Genomic DNA, 14,608 nt, shown 5'->3' on the forward strand with positions numbered 1-14,608 from the left:
AACAAGGTTATACAAACCAAATTAGTCACGCAAGGGAACTACTTCTAGCTACACAAGCAAGAAGGTAACTAGAAAGCTACACAAGCTAACTAATTACAAGAGCAACTACACAAGCACAAGTATATGAATGTAAGAACAAGCTTGTGTTAGGGACTTGCAAACCAACGGGAAGAACAAATATTGACACGATGATTTTCTCCCGAGGTTCACTTGGTTGCCACCAAGCTACGTTCCCGTTGAGACAAGCTCCAAGGTTGCCGCCGGTCCTCTTGCTAGTGGTGACCCGCAAGTCACACTCTCCCACGTGGAGTGCTTACCACAAGCTCTAGCACTTGACCCGGCCGGACCACTTGTCGCTCTTCACGTCTTGCTCAACTAGAGTTGCTCTTTGCGATCCCCGCGGAGTGAGAACCGTACCCCTCACAATCTCTTCTTCGGAGCACCGCACAATCTTCTTGCGTGCTTCGACGGAGTCACAAGCCACCAAGCCGTCTAGGAGGTGGCAACCTCCAAGAGTAACAAGCACCACCGGCTTGCAACACGAACACCTAGTGCCACTCGATGCAATCTCTCAATGCAACGCACTAGAATCGCTCACTCACACAATCGGATGATCACTATCAAACATATGTGAGTTAGAGGCTTTACTAGCACTCCCCAAGCATGGACACTGAGTCCCAAGGGTGCTCAGCACCAGCCAAGGCCGGCCACCACTTCTATTTATAGCCCCAAGGGCTAAACTAGCTGTTGCCCCTTCACTGGGCAAAACACGAGGGCACCGGACGCTCACAGGGAGCCACCGGACGCTCAACCCCCAGCATCCGGTGCTCACGCGTCATCCACGTGTCACTAGCCGTTTGAACTCGACCATTGCCGCCAACGGCTACTGCGCACGCGCGCCTGCACAGTACCACCGGACGCTCTACTACGTCACACCGGACCCATGCGCAGAGAGCTCCACAAACTCGCAGGGTCACCGGACACGAGCCACCGGACGTACCCTGAGCGTCCGGTGCTCACCGGACTCATGCGCAGAGAGGGTCGCCAAACCGCCCGCACACCGGACACTGAGCACCGGACTCACTCTGGTGCGTCCGGTGCACTCTGCACACCTACGCCACAGACTGACACCACACCGGACGCTCTGGACCAGCGTCCGGTGCTGCCAACACCAACGTCCGGTAGCGAGAAACACTCCCGCGACTTCTCCAAAATTTCCCACCGGAGCAATAGAAAATATGCACTTAATTTTCTCAAAAGCGTCGAATCCCACCTCGCAAGCTCGGCGAGAGGGAGAGAGGAACCCAAACCCCTCTCAACCCTAGGAACTCTACCTCCTTTGCAAATGTGCCAACACCACCAAGTGTACACCACCATGTGCAAGTGTGTTAGCATTTTCTCAAACATTTTTCCCAAAGGAGTTAGCCTCTCAAACTTGTCACGTCACTCGATCCTAACACGTATGCAAAGTTAGATCGCTCAAGTGGCACTAGATGACTGATATGCAAACAAGTTTGCCCCTCTTGATAGTACGGCCATCTATCCTAAATCCAGTCATCATCTACTCTACACACCTATGACCGGTGAAATGGAAAAGCCCTAGGTTATACCTTTGCCTTGCGCTTTCCATTCCAACTCCTCCAATGTTGATCTAACACATGCATCAACCAATCACTAAATGATATGATCCACTTCATATCATCACGTGACCATATTGGTTCATCGATTTTGACCTCACTTGCTCTTCACTGTTGCCTCGGTCCATCGGCGCCAAGTCTTGCTCAAGCTTCACCGTCACACGCGGTCCCTCACTTCAAAGCCTCCGACTTGCCCTTCACTCTTGCAACCGGTCCATCGAGCCAAGCTTCATCTTGATCTTCTCCACCTTGGTCACATGACTCCATGTCATGTCTCATATGCAATGAGCTCCTCCATCATCACATCATTACCTGTGGACTAATCTCCTATGTATCTCACATAAACACTGTTAGTCCACCTAAGTTGTCACTCAATTACCAAAACCAAACAAGGACCTTTCAAGACCCTACATGACTGATCATGGACACACAAGTTATGTTTCTCATACTAATTAGAAATTGGTTCCATGGCTATGCAACATTCTCCCACAAGACCAATATTGTAAAGATATCCTCTCTCTCTCTCTCTCTCTCTTCCTGGACCATTCATTATATATCGCAAGGATCACACTAAGGTGAATATTAAAGCAAGAAGGTGCCCTATTCTAGCACATAGACATGGCCTACTAGGTTTGTTGCATGGATGAAAAAGAAACAAAATTTGTTTATGTGGCCTCTAACATCATTTGCTTTTAACTCTTGTTCAAATTAAACAAACATTTCATCTTCGTGTCATTGCCTCTACTACATCATATTTGAGTATAACTGCATCATCATAATAAGGGACCTCCAAATGTTGATTTTGATTAAATAAATATTAAGTGTGTATTAGCAACTCATGAGTATTTTGTTAACTTGCTATATATCTAGAATCCATGTGTACATTCCTAAATCAAACATTTCTAACTTTATCCGCCAGTGTTATAGAATTCATGCATATATTGTCATAGAATCTTCATGTTTTTTCAATGTCATATTAGGTTTGTCTTAAATCAAACATTTCTAAGTTCAGCTATCAATTTCAAGAAATCGACGCAGTTTCACAACATGTGAACTAGTGGATCTAAAACCATATAAGAATATAAAACACCAATGGAGAATGTAGGTTGGACGGCTCACTAAAGTTAAAGGAGAGGATGTGGGCAGCGGCGCTCCGGAGGCCGACGATGACGTGCGGCAAGCGGGCTGAGGACGACACGTGGCTGCTCATGGGGATAGGGACATGGATGTGGCACTCCAAATCCAAGGACAAGGGAGGCATGCATCTAACGATAGACAATGTTAGGGTCAGAGCTAGCGGCGATGCTCTTAGGGCTCGTGCGATTGGCGCGGATATAACCAGCGGCACGAGGGAGATGAAATGTTGGCTCTAGAGAGACAGACTGGATGGTGGGGAACAAAAAATCCCAAAATATAGGGAAAGGGCATCATTGTCTGTTCCCATCATAACCCGACAATGTTGTGCTAGCATTGTTGCCGCTTCGTAACGTGACCTGACAGTGATAACTGTTATCACTATTTGGGTGAGTGATTCAACTAGCAGTGATGCACCTAGGTCACTATCGGTTGATGTTTTGACTGTCGGTTCATGTTAAGACACGACAGTGATATATGGTCCAAGCCTTTATTTCTCTAGATGTGTACATGATTTAACTAGTGGCTGGCCCATTCATCATCATGTCCTTGTCTCCCTTGTAGCAGCTAGTTTTTCCAAAAAAGGAAAGTCCCCTCGTTGTACAGATGGTGTCCCTGTCCACGTCCTCGACCTGGCATGGAGTTCCTCGGTGACTGAGGCCCTCCGTCTCATTACATGCAACAAGTCTAAGCAACATATTGTGATGGAGTTCAGAGTGAAGAAGACAAGTCCCAATTTAAGATGAATATTTGGGTATCTAAATAATCTCAAGCAAAAAGATTTACAACCACAAAGTTATTGAGATCTATGACTTTCAGTATAGATCGTGTCAATGTTCAAGGTCATTCGAAAATTTTAAAATGTGATAATTAAAATGAATATTTGGACCTCTAAATGATCTAACAAAAAATGTTTGAACGTTGTAGATCGCATTTAGATCTACAAATTTCTTGTAGAACATGTCAACATTCAAGATCATTTGAAAAAAAAATTAAAAGAAAATTTCAAAATATAAGAACTCTGGGCTTCTAAACAATTAATATTAGGTAATAGAAGTTGTCAAAAACAAAGTTTTAGATCGTATTGAGATCTACAACTTTAATATAGACCATGTCAATATCCTAGTCATTTAAAAAATCAAAAAGTTGAATTTCAAAATATTAATACTTAAAACAAATATTGAGTCTCTAAAAAGATCTCAAATAAAAAATTTATCAACTATAAGTTGTAGATCGCAATCGAGCTCTATAACTTTGATATAAAGTTAGTATTCATCATATAAACAGAGACCATGTGACATGTGGGCCCACACAACCACATAGACAATTCCAACTAAGGCCTTGTTTAGATCCAAAAAGTTTTTGGATTTTGACACTGTAACACTTTCGTTTTTATTTGACAAACATTGTCCAATCATGGAGTAACTATGTTTAAAAGATTTGTCTAGCGATTTACAGGCAAACTGTGCAATTAGTTTTTGTTTCATCTATATTTAATGTTCCATGCATGTGTCGTAAGATTCAGTGTGACAGAGAATCTTGAAAAGTTTTTGGTTTGGGGATAAACTAAACAAACCCTAAAACCCACTTTGAAATGGCAAAGATGGCATTTTATCATGTTTTGAGAATCACGGAGAGTAAGTTGTTTGGTCAGTTAGGTTTAAATTGGCAATTGATAGTTTTTCCATGAATTTTGGCGAAAATTTTCTATAATCAATAGAAGTTTGATATTTCCGATATTCCATCCTCAACACCGTCCTTTTATCCTCGTCCTTTTCTATATAACCAAGAGAAGTTTGAAAATTTTCTATAACCAATAGAAATTTTATTTATCTTCGAGCATCTCCAACAATTTACTAAAACACTTGCTATCTCACAAATTTTGGCAAATCAATAATAAAAACTCTCTCCAACAGTTTGCTAAACATGTTTGCCAAAAATCTGGAGTTGCCATTCTCCTCATCCGCGCGCGGACTCGTCGCGTATCTCGTCCCCCGCGCCGTTCCTTGCCGCGAGCTGCTGCTGTGCTGCTGCTGCTGCCGTGCTGCTGCTGCTGCTGCTGAGGTGCTGCCGTGCTGCTGCCGCTGAGCTGCGCTGAGGTGCTGCTGCTGCCGTGCTGCTGCTGCTGAGCTGCTGCCGCCCGCTGAGCTGCTGTCTTGCTGCTGTGATAGATTTAAAGGCCTTGTTTAGTTCCCAAAAATTTTCAAGATTCTCCATCATATCGAATCTTACGGCACATGTATGATGCACTAAATATATATGAAAACAAAAACTAATTGCACAGTTCATATGTAAATCGCGAGACGAATTTTTAAAGTCCAGTTACTCTATAATTGGACAATGTTTGTCAAATAAAAACGAAAGTGTTACAGTGTCAAAATCCAAAAAAAATTGCGAACTGAACAAGGTGAAAGAGTGTCCAAAGTGTTCGAAAACTAAATAAAATCTGCTCTGATCACGCACGCATGGAGGCGACGTCCAGGCGTCAGGCACGGGCCACAGATAGATGAGCGTCGGTAGTTGGAGTGTGGGCCTTCTTTTTTTTAATTTGGCAAGTCTAAATGGCAAACTATTGGAGATAGTCATTTTTTTCACTTGCCAAATCTTTTACCAAGTTGCCAAAACTCAAAATATGGCAAATAAATTTTAGCAAACTGTTGGAGATGCTCCTCAACCCTCCGCGTGGAAGACTCCGGTGTGCCGATGTTATCTTGTCAGAATCATACAATCCAGTAAATCTGTTCCATCTCATGATTTAACTACTGTTTCACAATAAATTGGGAAGATGCATTTTTTCTATTTCATTTATTTCAGTTTGTTGGTTAATCAACCATGCTTCTCGTCTTGCAGATGTAATGCAGCAGGCTCAACTATCTCAGGCCTTGTTTAGTTCACTCAAAATTCAAAAACTTTTCAAAATTCTTCGTCACATTAAATTTTATGGTACATACGTAGAGCACTAAATATAGATAAAAACAAAAATTAATTGCACAGTTTGTTTATAATTTACGAGACGAATATTTTGAGTGTAGTTAATCTATAGTTAGATAAAAATTATCAAATACAAACAAAAGTATTACAGTATCAAAATCCAAAAAACTTTTCACAACTAAACAATTCCTCAGTTGATGCCGGTATGCCACCGACGACAAGAAGACGATGCATTATGAAGCGTGAATTATGAAGCGCGAAGAAACCTCCGCCGCAGCAGCAGGGCCTTGTTTAGTTCTGAAAAAAATTGGATTTCGCTACTGTAGCACTTTCGGTTTTATTTGACAAATATTGTCCAATCATGAACTAACAAGGATCAAAAGATTCGTCTCGTGATTTACAGACAAACTGTGTAATTAGTTTTTGTTTTCGTCTATATTTAATGCTTCATGCATGTGCCGCAAGATTCGATGTGACAGGAAATCTTGAAAACTTTTTAGATTTCGGGGTGAACTGGCCTTGTTTACTTCCAAAATTTTTTGCAAAATAGGAATAGTAGCACTTTTGTTTGTATTTGACAAATATTGTCTAATTATAGACTAACTAGGCTTAAAAGATTCGTCTTTCAATTCCGACCAAACTGTGCAATTAGTTTTTATTTTTATCTATATTTAATAATCCATGTATATGACTAAAGATCCGATGTGACGGGAAATCTGAAAAATTTTGCAAAATTTTTAGGAAGAATAGTTGGCTCCGCGAGACAAGACGCGTCTTGCAGTTTCCTAGCGACTTTGACTCGGACGACGTAGAGGTCGCTCCCATGCCCAAAAAGTCGTCGGAAGGTGAAGGGAGACCTCGGCTGCTCGGTAGCACTTGACAAGACTATTAGTACTTTAGTAGCAATGTATAGGATTCTGTAATTAGGCTGTAACGCAATGTACAGCAAGATTTCCTTCGTTTTAAAAGGTTGTCACGTTTCACAGGGTATGAATGGATCAAATGGAATAATGAACGCCAAAGAATCTAAGTCTCCTCTTTGATGCATGCATAGAAACATTTGTTTACAAGCGAACAGCTATGCTTTGTTCTAGGGTATCAAACAATTGTACAAAGAATTATCTGCCTTACATCGATAGCTTACCCAATGGGAGTTTTGTAACGCCAATGCCCCATGCATTGTGCACCGTTTTACCCTGATGCTTTATACAATTTGCCGCATTTTCCAGTGGAGGTCCACTGATCTAGTATGATAATATTAGCGAATGGAGCCGAGGTGAATGAGCATAATACCGAAGTCACACAAAGAAGACGGCGCCTCTGTCTCTTAAGCTAAAGTGCTGCGCTTTACGAATCAGGCAGTAGACTGTTAGCTTAGTCAGTTGACCACGCCAGTCTTCACAACAGCGGTGCCGTGTGTGCACCAATCTGAAGTTGTGAACTGCTGCCCGGACTAAACTCCAGGTGACATACTCGGATGAAATCGTCCAGCTCTTCTGTTGCAATGAGCATTTGCTGTCACACGGGAATCCATCTCATTCAAAACTCACCGCTCCAGGTGTTCAGATGTCAGTATTGTTGAGAACATTATGACCTTATGGTTTATCCATGCTTGGAACCTCCATATGTGGCCCGTCAGCTGTGACCGGCTGCTGATTATGGGCTCGAGGGGTGACAACATCTTCAGACAAGAAATCCATCTGGTCCCACTGCACTTCTTCTATTTTCCATGCTAAGAACTTCAAGCTGTAACAACAACTGCGTAACAGAACAGATGATTTTAAACTAGCTTAATGAATGATTATCAAGGATACGTTCTGTTCTCCAAATATCAGTCATGCTAACATCCCCCTCTGTTAGGAGCCAGTAATCAGAAGTCTGCAAAATTTGTGTAGAATGGTAAGTCACCCAAGATAGCACAACCACCTACTTTATAACCTAGCACTGTAAGATTTGCATTCAGGTTCTAGGAAGTAAAACTCGGAAAAGCATATGAAAGATTCATATGTACATGCAAATTGTTCTATCGTTTTTTATATCAACACTGCATTCTGAATATAATTTCTTATGAGGCGTATTATTAACAGTAAGCTTTATAATCATGCCAAAGGTGGGAAAAGCTAAAATTCCACTTCACAATGATCTGACTTACTTGGACGTCTGAAGCAGTAAGCCTTGTCATCCCTCCAAAGTCATGTAAAGTACTAGGATCCTGGGGAATCTTCTGGCTCTGCTGTACATCATGTGCCACATCGATTGGCGTGCTACTTTGTGCAGCATATGTTGTATTGAAATCTTCAGTAGGTTGATGTCTGGGCATAACATCACCCAATTCCTCAATGTTCTCATCAAATTGACTATCATTATAACAAAATTCTGATTAGCTAAGATTCTGTCCAAACAATTAACTTCACAGGAGAAATAAACCTTACCTAACTAAGTAAACATCTATTGGTCCCATTGTACTTCTTAATACAATTCTATATCTCCTTTGGAGATAATCACCCGCCTGTGCATGCAGCAGAAACACACAAGTACCATAAACTAGACCAGCCATTTATTTGTGTATGCAAAGCTCATTTATTTTAATGCTTCCTACCTCATCTGGATCTGGTACTTCAAGTGTAGTACCATGAGGTGCTTTAATTGCTATTAGTGTGTAATTCTGCACAAGCAACCATAAATGTTAGCTACCAATCTACTATACATATTGACTTCAAAAGAATTAATTTGGCCTAAAGCAACGGATAATCCATTTAATATGGCATTGGAAAACCATTAAACTAAACCAGACCTGAAAGCTGGGTAATCCCTTGATATCGTCTTCAGTCACATAGATCCACCTAATACACAAATAAAAAAATGGATGTAGTATTAAATAGTGACATACAAACAAACTGATGCAAAAGAAATATAGTTACCTTTTATTATTTTCATCTTCGGTTAACTCCCTTAATTTTTCACGCATGTCACTAAATGGGAAACAAAGCACTTGATTACATAATGCTTTTGTTAAGAACTGTGACATAGCAGAGTAAGTTCTGCAGAGAAATGTGCAATAGCTATTAACCTCATACGCTCATCTAGTGCTTGCTCCTGCAGACTAAGATTTTCAACTTCTGCCTACAATGTGTTGAAAAAATGAGCTTAGGTGTAGTTATTATTATACCTCTTGAACGGGAGGAAAGAAGTCAATTAGTTGCACTTAGGACTGGTATGTCAATTTCAATAAAAAAAAAAGTTCAAAAGCAAATACCTGCAAAGCAGAAATACCGTTGTCTAAGTGAACACTTGAATCATCCAGGGCCCTATAGTGTCAAGCGAGATTAGCATCACAAATAGGAATTACAAGAGTTAGTGAGATAAGGTTGCAACGTAATACAGAAAAAGAGTCAAAGGAAGAAAGCTATGCTTACTTCCAACGGATTCTATTCTTAAGTGTCTTCTCTATTAGTCCAATGCCTTCAAGCACATTGGTAATGTCATATATGCGTCGCTTTTGAACCTGAATTGTAGGAAAAGTCTGTGAGTGTGTACCAACTACCAAGTGGGTGAAAAGAGATGACAGCTAAAAATGAAAACAATCTATAACCTCTAGTGTTTCTGCAGCATTGTTTAAATCTAGAATGCCATCTGGAGCTTGCTTGAGTAAGTTAATGAATTTTTTTGTCAAAAGTCCTGAACAAGGATCAGAAGGATGAATATAAGTAACAACAAGCATTACTAAGGCAAGAGCAATATAACCAATTTCAGAAAATATAAAGACATAGACTGTTATGATCACCTAGTGAACTGTCGTAGCGGCACGTGCCAACAGGAGTTGGTGGATTGAGTGGTGAACCTGTGCATAGAAAGATTTTCATATTTACCCTTTTCTTGTATGAAAACATATGTAAAAAAAGAGTTCGAAACAAATGACCATGTCATATCATTCACTGGCATTTGCACTCACCAACATTTGACGTAGGTGTCTGAGGCCCAGCTTTACTGTTTTTAGCCTTTGCCTTAGAAGCTTTAACAGTTTTACCAGAGACCGGAGTGAGCATTGGACTGGTAATGATACAATCGCTTGACTCAGCAGTATCATTTTCTACAGATCTGGCTTTCCTTTTTAGCTGTAGAAGAGAAACAGACTTGTTACACAGCTGTCATTAAGAATTGTAAACATCATCCAAAGATGTAATCAATTAGCATCAATGACAATTAAAATATTAAGAATGTGCGAAATTCTGATGGAAGAATTTGCGGATGTGATCTAGAAAACATACAAAGCACTAACACTATACGGCCATCATTAGTGAATGTAGTCAACTTTGAACCTAAAGTGTATAAATGCAGTCATAACCCAAAGCCAGATTATTTTGTTTCTTTTTAAAATATTTACGTTATAGTTTAAACTAAGCATATCTGCAGTTTTAACCTAAAATAAGTGGCACAGCAGTTCCGTGCGAACTATCCAACAAAATAAACATGCATGATTTGCACAAATACGTTACAAGCTTGCAGGTTTCAACATCTTAAATAACAGTAATGCCACCGAGTTGTATCCAGTGTATATAAGATGACCTATGCTTGCATAGACACGTGCTGGCAGGAAAAAAAGGTATGAGGTATTTAACAACTACAATAAAAGAAACCATCCAAGTTCCCTTTCATTTGTCAATGCCATAGATAGGAAGTTTATAGCGCAGGAGCACACCTAAATGGTGGTACAATCAAGTCCTACAGCAAGCCAAATCCTACCACAGCCACGCAGCAAGTAAGTTATTATGGCAATGATTAAGAGAAATATGTAGTAGCATGTGTTGACCAGAGTTCCCTCTAAACCAGATCTCTTTGTGGGCTACATCTACATCTACATTATATAAATCGTTTGTGTTTCTGACATAGAACTTTCCCTCCATTCCTGAATCTCGCTGCAGGGACAACTATGTGAGATAAATTGTTTTCTGATAAGGATCCTGGTTGCATAACAATTACAGTTCCCGCCTATCTGACACCAGCATTTGAGCTTCGGGGAGACTTCCAGGGAGCAATGAAATTGGTCAGAACTTCACGCGTTCCTACTTATGACCGGCCCGGTGTAGTTAAACTAAACCCAAATCCATATATATAAACAACAAACAGAAGACAGAAAATTAGACCAACCAACAATACGACTTGAAGCATGGGTCTCCAAACACTGTAAGCTGACCCCGAGAAGGGAAAACAAATCCAGCATCATCTCACCGGCGTCCGTAGGACCAGCCCCTCCTCGATAGTATCAGGAGGATCACCCCCCACGCCGACGCCGCCTGAGGTGGCGCCGGGGCCCGTGGCCGCAGCCGGCGTGGGGAAGCGGTGGTACTCGTCTGGCGCGGCGAAGGGCGGCCGCGACGGCGAGGCGAAGGACAGCGGCGGGCGCAGCGACTGCAGGATCTTCTGAGCAGCCTGCGGCCTGCCGCTGCCAAGCCCCGACATGGCTTCTGGTCTCCTCCCTCCCCGGACGGCGGCGACCCCGGATCTCTCGCGATCGTCCGGAGGGGGCCGGGGGGGCCGGGAGCCGATCGACGGCGGGGGTGGCCGGGGCACTCGCCGGAGCTAGGGTTCCGGCGGGGCGGGCGGCGGGGACCTGAGAGGCTGGAGGCGGGCGGTGGGTGGGGTTAGCGAGGAGAGGAGGGACGGAGGGAGGGGGGAAAAGGGGAACACAACAGAGGGAGGAGGGAGGGAAGAGAGAGAAGCAAGCAGAAAACGAGGGAACGGGGGAGGAGGGAAATTAAGTAGAAGCAGCGTTTGGGAGCGGGCTGCATATGGACATGGACCATGGGGGGGAACCGCCGTCATGCTGGGCCGGATTTCTAATGGGCCACACACGCGCTTTCGTTCTTGGGCTGCCTCGCGCTTTCTTTTCGTTTTTCTTTTATTATTTCTTTTTATTACCTGGCACTTCGGGTTAACTTCCATTCGAACTCATGTAAGTCCAGCGAAATTTCCTCAAAAAAAAAAGTAAGTCCAGCGAAAAAAATAAGAATATAAATTATTTAGTATTTTTTCTATGATTTACTTCAAAAGGTACTCCATTAAGATTTCAAGAAAAATATTTTCTGTGCAGGATTTCTCTGGCAATTGTTTCACGCTATTAATTTTTTCCGCAGCGCAAGGTTAGAAAGCAGTTGATGTATTGATGAATGATGATGCAAGGAGTGTCGCAATTATTCCACGCTCCTGGAAATATGAAACAAAGCCAGTCAACTACTCCGTGGGTTCTGTCTCTTGCATAATGTATGCCAACCAGCGCTGCCAAAACCAGCTGGCGGTAGTTCGCGGCTCCCACACGGTATGGATAAGCAAGGCGGAGGAGAGAATTGATTATATGATTATCTAAATCATCAGCTTGCATCACATTATTTGAGCTTCGTGTTTGGCCATATTATTTTTAGCTTCGTCAGTCGGTTTGGGTGCTGCAACTTTTTAATAATAGCCTGATTCTACATTATATAGAAAGCCAGATATTAACTATTCTTTATCTAAAAATATAATCAGCTTGCTGACGAAACATATGGAGGGGATGGCAGTACGCAAAGAACAATACTGCTTGTACGGCGAATCCAGCTATGAAGTTCATCGGGGTCATCACATTTATATAGTGGGGTCGGCACCATTGTTTAACTATAATGAATAATAATTCTCCATTAATTTTTTCAAAGTCATCGGGGTCAGGTGAACCTAATAGTATAGGCTAGATTCGCCCCTGTGTACTTTGTTTCAAGAAGAAGAAGAAAAAAAAAAGAAGAAGAAGAAGAAGAGAATACAGTGACGTGGTTGAGATCGGTATCGTTTTTAGATGTCTCGTCAACTATCTTGACGTGTTTGGAGATAGAATTAGTTCTCAGTTCAAACAATAGTCACTTAGCAACTAAAAGTTAGTTATTGTTCTTTTTTTGTGCAAATAACTAAAAAGCAGTTGTTGTGTGTCTAGATGTCCAACTATAGGTGTTTGGCAGAGGCAGGGTTCAAGATTCTCGTAAAAGCAAAGACTAGATCGGTTCCTATTCCAGCAAGAAACGGTAGAAAGTGAGAAACATTTCAGGCATGAATATGAGAAACATTTCAGGCATGAAACGGTTCGTGTTTGCTTCTTTGCAAACCGAAATGCCGGAAGGCTAGTTTCGCATGTTTTGTACTTTTGCTACTGTGTACTAATAATTATAATTTTTTTATTCTTTTGTAGTGCAACAGATTGAAATGGGTTATATTGAAATTATTCTTCATCCACAAGAAGTTTAAAATCTTTTGAAGCGTATTCATTTATATGTTTCAAGAATCCCAATCTAGGCTACCATCGAAACATTTTTGTAAAGTGACTGTGATTATTCACCCAAAAAGTTTTCGAAGAGAATCTAGATCCGAATCTTCACAAACATTTCTATAATAAGAATATATTTGGCACAGCTCACAACAATTTCATAAACTGAAACTGTTGTGAGCTTTTTTTTGTCAAATACCTTTTTTCTAAAATAGCTTTATGTTTTGTTCCTCTTTTCACAATGGAGTGAGTTTGGATGAAGCTAAAAAAACATTTATCACAGTTTTATCCCACACAGATGGGTTCTATGGAAGTAAAAGACTGTGCGCCCTTCTCTGTCTCATGGAAGGACCACGCGGGAGGCCTGCGCGACGCACCACCAGGGCACAGTTAGTTCATCGGGGCTGGGGCGCAGCCTACCGGGGGCGCGCGGCTCGTCGAAGTCGTGAGGCCAAGCCGTGGCTAGCCGAGGCGGAGCCAGGAGCTTGCTGGAGTCGCAGGGCAAGGAACCTGGGGCAAGGAAGTTGCCGACGGTGTGAGGCCCGGCATGGCTGCCGGCGCTATCGCCAGGACGCCAGGGGCGCGCACCCACTAGGGGTGCGGCCGCCAGGACACCGAGCACCCCCACGCCAAGGTGCGCAGCCACCGGAGGGGTGGTCATTGGGGGCACATAGCCTGCCAAGGCACACTCCTGGCCGCATGGGAGGTGTGGGAGGCCAGGGAGCCAATCACGCCATTAGACAAGCATAGCCACAAAAGGCACTGCAAGCGCGCGGACGCCGCCATATCTCGGAGCTAAGGCACTACAGGTGCACTGACGCCTCTGTATCTCAAGCCGGCTACGTGAGGGTAAGAGCGAGTCGCGACTGCGTGCGGACGCCCCGTGGCAAAAAATATGTGCAAAGGAGAGAAAATGGAAAAAAATATACATCACCCGTGAGGTTTAGAGAGATGTCTACTTAACCCCCTCAAGTATAAAACTAGGTATTGATTAAAGTTTGCAAAACCAATCACTTTACCCTCTAGGATGGTATTTGCTAGGCGGTTTTGCCGATGTGGCAGCGGTTTTGCCACTAGGCGCGTTGAGTGGACTCTCATGCTGATGTAGATGATTGATGAGTAGGCCCCCCGGTAAGTGACATGTATTAGTAGAAATTTCCACTTCTATGATGAATTTCCAAGTGACAAACCCCATACTATCACCGAAGACCACTTTCTATGTTAAAAATTTCCGTTTCCTCATAGAAACACTGTGATGATCCTGCAACCCTCCTATCTATGACAAAAACGGGCGTCGTCATAAAAACCGTCATAGAATATCAATCACATATCACTGGCACGACTCATTTGTGACGGCTTTCTTAAATCTAGGACAAATACGGCTTCGTCACAAAACTAATCACACATCTATGACAAACACTATTCCATCTATAACGAACGGCTTTGTCATAGACGTCCACACGGTACTTTCTCCATCTGTTGTATACCCGTGGGTCCTGCAGTTACTCATCCAATTCGTCATATTACACATCTGTGATGCTTGCAGTTTGTCACAGAAGCCTCTGCTCTGTCCTTCCTCCTTGCGACGGGACCCTTCTTCGTCCGCCGTGTGCCTGTGGGA

General features: G+C 42.6%; 1 protein-coding gene across 1 annotated transcript; it reads right to left on the reverse strand.

Moving 5' to 3' along the window:
- Positions 6,714–11,362, reverse strand: LOC8061020 (transcription factor E2FA). The gene is made up of 14 exons (XM_002453899.2): positions 10,932–11,362; positions 9,655–9,817; positions 9,487–9,543; positions 9,295–9,380; positions 9,119–9,207; positions 8,959–9,010; positions 8,773–8,825; positions 8,624–8,674; positions 8,497–8,545; positions 8,302–8,367; positions 8,135–8,211; positions 7,855–8,059; positions 7,517–7,580; positions 6,714–7,422 (listed from the first exon to the last, which is right to left on the reverse strand). Exons 1-14 carry the CDS (start codon positions 11,160–11,162, stop codon positions 7,298–7,300), a joined length of 1,368 nt encoding a protein of 455 aa, XP_002453944.2. The 5' UTR covers positions 11,163–11,362; the 3' UTR covers positions 6,714–7,297.

This window comes from Sorghum bicolor, chromosome 4, assembly GCF_000003195.3.
Source record: "Sorghum bicolor cultivar BTx623 chromosome 4, Sorghum_bicolor_NCBIv3, whole genome shotgun sequence".
NCBI classification, from domain to species: domain Eukaryota; kingdom Viridiplantae; phylum Streptophyta; class Magnoliopsida; order Poales; family Poaceae; genus Sorghum; species Sorghum bicolor.